Source organism: Hakea prostrata, chromosome 9 (genome assembly GCF_041222555.1).
Source record: "Hakea prostrata isolate BN-2017 chromosome 9, UWA_Hpros_2, whole genome shotgun sequence".
NCBI lineage: Eukaryota > Viridiplantae > Streptophyta > Magnoliopsida > Proteales > Proteaceae > Hakea > Hakea prostrata.
This window is the reverse complement of record NC_142608.1, coordinates 2,233,700-2,242,856: the sequence shown is the minus strand read 5'-3', so window position 1 is coordinate 2,242,856 and position 9,157 is coordinate 2,233,700. Positions and strand designations below refer to the sequence as shown.

Below are 9,157 nucleotides of genomic sequence, written 5' to 3'. Positions count from 1 at the left end.
GTTTCATTTTATTGGATTTATAAGTGTGTAAATTGTTTATTATTGTCCAATTTAACACTAAAAACAGCACACAAGTTGGCCCGGATGAACCCATTCAGAAAAGGAAATAAAATCGAATTTTGGGGCTCTGTGCTTTTTAAACATTAAATGGGGTCTCAGTGCCCGTGCAACTTTTTCTTCTTCTTCTTTTATTTTATTTAACCTTCTATTAATATATAATTTAGATTGTAAGGTTTTTTATTTTTTGGTAGAAATTTAGTTTTGTAATTTACTGAGAGGTTTTAAATTCAAGTAAATGTTGCTTTCACTAAAAGGGAGAGAGAGAAAGTCTTTGGTACTTTCTTTGAATATTGAGTAAATTGTATATATTTCTTTTGGCTGCAAATTTTCGTTATATAGTTTATTCTATTGAATATACACTTCTTAGAGTTTTTTTATGTGTTGTTCTTTTTAGTGGACTATAAATTAATGTTGGGTCCTTTTAATATAATATATTATGTGTAGGTCATAAATAGACTAACACTGTTAGTTGCCATTAAGCATATTCAATTTTAAAATATTAAGGGACCAAAGGGCTGTTCAGGTTATTTTACATTATATTAATATATGATTTTAAAAAGAGATAATTGATCATTAAACGTTAATTATATGGTTAAAAAATATATATATCCCAAAAAAAAAAAAAAAATAAGGTAAATATCACTTACCCCTCTTAGTTGGATAATATCACTTACCTCCCCTATTACCTAGCAAATATATCAAACACCTCTCATCTCTTAACTTTCTCGGTTAAATTTAACTTTTATCGTTAAATATTTTTATAAAATCCCAAACTACCCTTGGCTTAAAATATTTTTTATTTTAAACCCTAAATTACCGTAATCACCCTAACAATTAAAATACTAAATTACTCTCAATTAAAATAATAATTAAAAACCAAAACACTATAGTTAAAATCTAAATTATCTTTAATTATTAAAAGCCCAATATACAGCAAACCAAAAAAAAAAACTCAACATACCCTTTTTAAAAAAAATAAAAATTATCAAACAATTAAAAAAACATGTACTACTATCAAGTAAAATTAAAGATGCAATTAAAAAAAAAAGGGTATGTTGATAAAATTAAACACGTACTACTATTTTGGGGTTTTTTTAATTGTTTGATAATTTTTTTAAAAAAAAAGAAGGTTATGTTGGGCTTTTAATAATTATATTTAATTTGGATTTTAACTATGGTATTTTGGTTTTTAATAATTATTTTAATCGAGAGTAATTTAGTATTTTAACTGTTATGGTGATTATAGTAATTTAGCGTTTAAAATAAAAAATATTTTTAGCCAAAGGTAGTTTGAAATTTTAGAAAAATATAAAAGTTAAATTTAACCAAGAAAGTTAACAAAGGGGATGTGTTTGATATATTTGCTAAGTAAGAGGGGAGGTAAGTGATATTATCCAACCAAGAGGGGGTGTAAGTGCTATTTGTCTAGCTAAAAGGGGAGGTAAGTGATACTTGCCAAAAAAAAAAAAAAATACAATATATTAAATAACCTGAGGGACATTTTGGCCTCTCCATTTGAAATTTAAATATACTTAACGGTGACTAATGATGTTTAGTTTGGCTAAGACCCACACGTAATATATTGCATTTAGAAGACCCAACATTAGTTTTGGTCCACTAAGAGAATGGAAGAGAAAACATAAATACCTAATTACAATACAACTTTATTCTACAACAATTGAAAAATTATAACTTTAGTTTACAATTAGTTCTAATAAATTAATAAAAAGAATATGTCTAAAACCACCCATATGTAAATTGAAATGTATAAATATTGAAATTGAAGAATTTGGATAATCATTAATTTGTGAAAAACAGATAATCTAATTTAGTTAATATTGCTGTGAAATTAGAAGAAAAAATTTACCTGAAATTTTCTTTTTATTATATGTTAGTAACATTTCAATTGCCTCCAATATCTCAAGCTTATTCTTTAAAGAAAGATAGAGAATCGTAGTAGTTAAAAATATCAATAGCCACAAACATTCCGAGTTATCTATGCTAATTTTGTATGATTATTCATTGTTTTCAATCATGCATAATGTGCTAATGAACAAAGTAGTTCTAATTTACTATATAAAAAATGAAATGAATGCTCTTAAAACACCTCATGTGATTCGCATTTTTAATAAATATAACAATTTTAAACAATTCTTTGTATTCATTTAATTTAATTTTTATTCGCTATTTCACATTATAGATTGGAATATTATTTGCCTTTATAATATGTTCAACAACCTTATAATTAATGGTTACAAGTTACCTACGACTATGATTTTGGATGAGTTTATTTGGTTGATAATGGGTCAAATCTAATTTTGACAAGTATTACCAAATGTTTTAATTAATTGATTACTAAGTCATCTATGTAAGTTAATTATATTAGTTGACCCTTCAATCTGAAATTTTTTCTTTTTCCCCTTCATATATGGCATATGCACATGGAATTTTACTAGTTCTAAGAAAAGAAAGAACATACACCGTTACGTAAATTAAAACAAAATAAACGTTTAGTACTTTGAGTAAAGTGGCGAATTTATTCAATATTCTCACGACATGAACCATTGGGATTGGAACTCGGAAAATGAAGTTTCTTCAGTTCAAACTTACCCCATTAAAGTGGAACCTCTCCAAAGACTTGTAGCTGTAACCCAACGACTGTAAGTCTGTAACTTATTTTTTTCATATATATACAGCAGATCCTAATCACATGCCATTGTGATAAGTTCTAAAGCATATTGAGTTCTGGAACAATGTCGTCTATGATGCCTGGCATTCTTCTTGCTATTCTCTTTCTTGCAGTAATTCTGCACCAATCAGGTACCATAGACCATTTTGTAAATGAGTTTGATCTGTGTTCTTTGTGTTTAGGCTTATTAGAAGTTATGTATCTAAGAAGAATGTAGATAATATGATTGTGTTCTTTGGTTTTTAATTGGTAAATGATTGATGATTTGTTTATTTCCATTTATAATCTTGGGTTCTACTTGTCCACTCTCTATACCTGTTGACTCGTGTAATATTTCTGTTGTTCTCAAATCTGTCATTTCGGTAAACATTAGATGCGCAACTGGAAGAGTGGTGCATAGCTGATCCACAGACACCAGATGATGAGCTGAAGGCGGCCATGGATTGGGCTTGTGTAAAGGGTGGTGCTGATTGCACTAAGATACAACTAAAGCAGCCATGTTACCTCCCAAATACCCTGATGGACCATGCCTCTTATGTCTTCAACAACTACTTTCAGAGATTCAAGCACAAGGGAGGAGATTGTTACTTCAATGCTGCTGCCATCATCACACATGTTGATCCTAGTAAGACCTACAGAAATCCTTCTTTTACTCTTCTCAAACTAAACAGACTGAATCTATTGAAATAAGATAGTTTTGAGTGTCTATCAAGTTAAGACACCATTAATCACAAAGTGCTACAGTTAGCAATAGCAGCAAGTGCATTAAAAACTTGTAAAGTGTTGACTCATGTGTGACATGCCATGTTTCATATTTTCCTGTACAACCTGCATTAAAAAAAACTAAGTGATGGGGTTTTTATATCTGATGGAATTTATATTTCCCAAAAAAATTAACTATAGAAACTTACCTTTGGTAATCCATGTGAGGACTACTATGAGCATGTGAAATCCTGAATTTTCATGTGGTAGAACATCTGTAGTGACATAGAAGTAGATGGCACTAACTTCATATTTGAAACATGAACCAACTTACAGAGAGTTCATATGTTCTGAGTCTCTAAAGTCACTTGATAGATTGCAGCCACAACACTCTTGTTCCTCAATCGCATCTAAACTGGTTGACATGCCACCATTTTAAGTTTGTGAATTTGAGATCATAAACTTCATTTTTTTTCTGGTGCCGGTAAAGGTTCATGTCATTACGAGCTTCTTCCATGATATAAAAGTATGGAGGATTTCTAGCCTTGTTCTAGAAAGTTGGAAAGTGAGTTTGGCAAAATGGTTTCTTTCTGGTCGAGAGGATTCGTGTATCAATTATGTTATGATATTATTCATTACTGAATGACAATGTATTAGAAGAAAAATGGTGAAAAATTATAATAATAATAATCTTTCTTTCAAAGGTAAAATTCCCTATGGCATCAACTATGCAATTGCATATCTTCAATATGAGAATCAAAGCAATGAGAAATCAGATGATTTAGGAAGTATTAAGTGATCATGTCAACTTAAATTGTCATGCAACTAAAAAGGTACATGAAGGGTGTGTTTGGTATGCATATATTCATAATAGATTAAGGGGTCTAAAATGCATTCCAGGGTGAGAAAATAAAGAAAACTGGGCTTTCAGAATAAGTGCTAGACTCAGAACTATCCCAAAAATGCATGGCAAACACATCAAAAAAACAATCTCCATGGTACGTTTTCGACTCAATATCAAGTGCAATTCAACCTACGAACTGCTTAAAAGTCTGTCTTTGTATGCTTCTCAGAACCAGCATAAGATTTTCAACCTTCAACCGAAGATATAAATTTAGAGTAATGTAATTATCAATTAAAAATATATACAGGCAGAGGACAATAAATAATTAAAAAATAAAAAAAGGAGAAAATGATGTATGCATCTACTTGATTAAGTACTATTATGAAAGTAAAATACCAGTCAACAACTCAACATCCAATATTGATGTCACCATTAACCATTTTTTAACCTATAAAAGATATTTTCTACCAAAAGTAAATCTATAAAAGATATTGATTTATTTAAGCATTTGTCCTTTACATTCTTTCTCTTTTCTCCCTCCCTTAAACAAGTGGTCTTTTCGACTTTGAAATAAAAAAGAAAAATAAAATAACAAATTACACGGCACCTACTATATTTGGGGCAAAACTCTTGATCACCCACTATTGCCTTATAAATTATATAGCATCCACTTGCATAATTACTAGTTACCCTTAGTTAAATTTTGATGTTAAGTGATTAGATAAAATTACCTAAATGCCGTCTCTTATCTAACCTTTAGGTGGGAGTCCATTTTTATCCTATGGGTCATCACATTCCCTCCCTGCTGGTGACTAGTCTGAACCAGAATTTGGCTAGTTCTTGTTAATAGTTTTCTGAGATGAAGCTGATTCTTCCATTTTGGGTACTGGATGAGTTCTTATTAATAGTTTTCTTTTTACTATCCAACTTGTTACAACAAACAATTATAGGCATTGTTGAGCTCAGCCCTTATAAGCCTTTCGAAACCTATGTATTTTGTACAAGAGAGAGAGGACACTTATATATTGTTTGTAAGAGTTTCATGGACCATCTAGAATACCAGACTGAATTAGAGACAATTAGTGAAAGTAAGACGTTGATTTTGAACATCTCTTTCTGCATTTCCTCCATCCTCAGGAGCTACTAGTGGTGGTGAGCTGGTGAAATCAATTGAAATGACTGCCAAGGAGCTCCGCCTGGTGAGTTTTGTCATCGCCTCAAAACACCCCTCTTATTGGGAAGAAATCATAAACATCATATGCTTGTGAAGAAAATGGATTGGGTTACGGCCGATAGAAGAAAGCATGGGCTAGCATTTAGATGAATCCCAATCATTTTTTATTTGTCCCAAACTTTGGCTTTTTTGTGAATTTTCTTTGAAACTAAATCTGAATCTGTTTTCCATCCCAAATTAAACCAAATCATAAATCTCACCAACAACAAAAATCATAATAATCAGAAAAGATAAAATGAACATAGTGAAGTGAAGATCAATACAACAAAAGACTTTTAGAGCCAGAATCTGTCAATATTTCGGTGAAGAGACTTTGGTCTAACTTCCATGGCATGATCCTCTTCCAGCTTGTTTAGTTTTGACTCCACTACTCTTTCTCACAGGTTCCAAAATTTTGATAATCAAAACTTCCGAATTTCACGGTGAATTAGAGAGAGACGGAGAGAAAGTAACGCAAGGTAGGAAGACGATGAGTGAATGGATTCTTCACCCAGATAAGAGGGTATAATGTCCAAAGGGCATTTAGGTAATTTTATCGATTACTTAATGTCAAAACTTAATTATAGGTAACTTTTAACTTACATATGGGTGCCATTTAATTTAGGGTAAATATCACTTACCTTCCCTCTTAGTTGGACAAATAGCACTTACACCCCTGTTAGTTGGATAATATCACTTGCCTCCCCTCTTACCTAGTAAAAATCACCAATATGCAAATTGAAATATATAAACATTGAAATTGAAAATTTTGGAATAATCATTAATTTGCCAAAAAATAAACAGTCTATTTAGTTAATATTGTTGTGAAATTAGAAGGAAAAAAATTACTTGAAATTTTCTTCTTATATGTTAGCAACATTTCAATTGCCTCCAATATCTCAAATTTATTTTTTAAAGAAAGATAACCAGAGAATCATAGCAATAAAAAATGATAATAGCCGCAAACATGCCAGGTTATCTATGCTAATTTTGTATGGTTATTTATTATTTTTAATCATGCATAATGTGCTAATGAACAAATTAGTTCTAATTTACTATATAAAAATGAAATGAATGTGCTTAAAACACCTCGTGTATTAGGTATGATAAAGATGATTTTTCATCTTTTCTTTAATTGTCTTTTTTTTTTTTTTTGGTTGCCAACCCCAGTTTCCAAGGCTTTGCCCTGACTAATCGGGGCGACACGGGGCCCGTCGGGCGCCGGGTTGGCCACAACCAAAAAAAAAAAAGAATTCAATTGTCTTTAATTTGAATTCTTTATATACTATTTGTTATTGTGATTTGAATTCTTTCCATATTATTACTTCCTCTCATTTGAATTCTTTCCACTCATCATTCTTTCCACTTGAATTCTTTCCATATCATCTCATTCTTTCATTTCATCAGTATTTTAATTTGGCTTGATTGATTTTTCTATTAAATCATTTCCTATATTGTATTTCCAAACAAACATTTCCATGTATTGTATTTTCATGTTTTATATCTTTCTTTTATTGTTCATAGTTACCTAACAACATGAGATGCATGCTGTCTATATATTTAAAGCTCTCTCATATGAAATCATTCAAACATTTTTTTTATTGAGGTTGTTTCTTAATACATGTTATTTGCATTTTTAATGAACATCACAATTTTAAACAATTCTTTTTATTCATTTAATTTCATTTTTATTCGCTACTTCACATTATAGATTGGAATATTATTTGTCTTTATAATATATCCAACAACCTTATAACTAATGGGTATGGATCACCTACGAGTATGATTTTGGATGAATTTATTTGGTTGAGAGCCGTCCAAATCTAATTTTAACAAGTATTACCAAATATTTGAACTAATTGATTACCAAATCATATATATGAGATATATTACTTACCTCTTCTATCTGATTTTTTTCTTTCTTTTCTGCACGTTCATATATGGCTATACTACATATGCTACTGGAATTTTACTAGTTCTAAGTAAAGAAAGAATGTAGACCGTTTCGTAAAACCAAAGAAACGTTTCCTTGAGTAAAGTTGCGAATTTATTAAATATTCTCACGACATGAACCGTTGGGATTGAAACACGGAAATTGAAGTTTTTTTTGGTTCAAACTTACCCTATTAAAGTGGAACCCTTCTCTCCAAAACTTGTAGCTGTAACCCAACAACTGTAACTTACCTTCTGTTTTATATATATACAGCAGATCCTAATCACATCATCGTGAGGAGTTCTAAAGCATATTAGAGTTCTAAAACAATGTCGTCTGTGAAGCCTGGCATTCTTCTTGCTATCCTCTTCCTTGCGGTAATTCTGCACCAATCAGGTACCATAGATCATTTTGTAAATGAGTTTGATCTGTGATCTGTGTTTACAGGCTTATTAGAAGTTCTGTATCTAAGAAGAATGTAGATAATATGATTGTGTTCTTTGGTTTTTAATTGGTAAATGATTGATGATTTGTTTATTTACATTTCTAATCATGGGTTCTTGCCCACTCTCTCTGCCTGTTGACTTGTGTCATCTTTAGATGCGCAACTGGAGGAGTGGTGCATAGCTGATCCACAGACACCAGATGATGAGCTGAAGGCGGCCATGGATTGGGCTTGTGTAAATGGTGGTGCTGATTGCACTAAGATACAACTAAAGCAGCCATGCTACCTCCCAAATACCCTGATGGACCATGCCTCTTATGTCTTCAACAACTACTTTCAGAGATTCAAGCACAAGGGAGGAGATTGTTACTTCAATGCTGCTGCCATCATCACACATGTTGACCCTAGTAAGACCTACAGAAATCCTTCTTTTACTCTTCTCTAACAGACTGAATCTATTGAAATAAGGTATTTGAATGTCTATCAAGTTAAGACACCATTAATCACAAGGTGCTACAGTAATAGTAGTAATAGTAGCTAGGGAGTGTATTATGGATAACCGAAATCCGCTCCGAATTCAAATCCGCATTTGTTTAGCTGTATCCCGAATCCGTCCGATTACTACAAATGCGGAGACCCTCAATCGAAACCGTGTACTTATTGGTATTCAATTCTAATTTGTCTGAGATAACTATTTAGCTTCCTCCAAGTTGCTAAATTCTTAAATTTCAAATCTAGCCTCACAAATAAAATGGTTAAGAATCTGTATATATCCCCATTTAGAAAAATCTGGTTAAAAAATAATTGTTCGATTATTATTCGAATCGGATTGAACCCATCCGAAAACCGATAGGATATTATCTGAATTCGTCCGAATCCTATCCATTTATACCCTAATAGCAGCAAGTGCCTTCAAAGCATGTAAAGTGTAGATATTTCATCTTTTCCTGTACAACCTGCATTAAAAAAAAACTGAGTGATGGGGTTTTTATATCTGATGGAATTTATACTTCCGAAAAAAAATTAATAATAGAAACTTACCTTTGGTAATCCATGTGATAGAAAATCTGTAGTGATAAAGAAGTAGATGGCTCTGACTTTATATTTGAAACATGAACCCAACTTACAGAGCACCTGTTCACATGTTTTGAGTTCTCTAAAGTTACCTGATAGATTGCATGCAATAACAACACTCTTGTTCCTTAATCACAAGCTTTCTTTTTTATTTTGTTGCAGGTAAAGGTTCATGTCATTTTGAGCTTCTTCCATGA

General features: G+C 31.4%; 2 protein-coding genes across 2 annotated transcripts; both read left to right on the top strand.

Moving 5' to 3' along the window:
- Window positions 1-2,813: 2,813 nt before the first annotated feature.
- LOC149004000 (glucan endo-1,3-beta-glucosidase 13-like) lies at window positions 2,814-5,927 on the top strand. The gene is made up of 4 exons (XM_089168505.1): window positions 2,814-2,880; window positions 3,123-3,374; window positions 5,433-5,494; window positions 5,913-5,927. Exons 1-4 carry the CDS (start codon window positions 2,814-2,816, stop codon window positions 5,925-5,927), a joined length of 396 nt encoding a protein of 131 aa, XP_089024631.1.
- Window positions 5,928-7,770: 1,843 nt separating this feature from the next.
- On the top strand, window positions 7,771-9,157 carry LOC149003999 (glucan endo-1,3-beta-glucosidase 12-like). Its single transcript, XM_089135628.1, has 3 exons — window positions 7,771-7,837; window positions 8,042-8,293; window positions 9,123-9,157. The coding sequence occupies exons 1-3, from the start codon at window positions 7,771-7,773 to the stop codon at window positions 9,155-9,157; spliced, it is 354 nt and encodes a 117-aa protein (XP_088991754.1).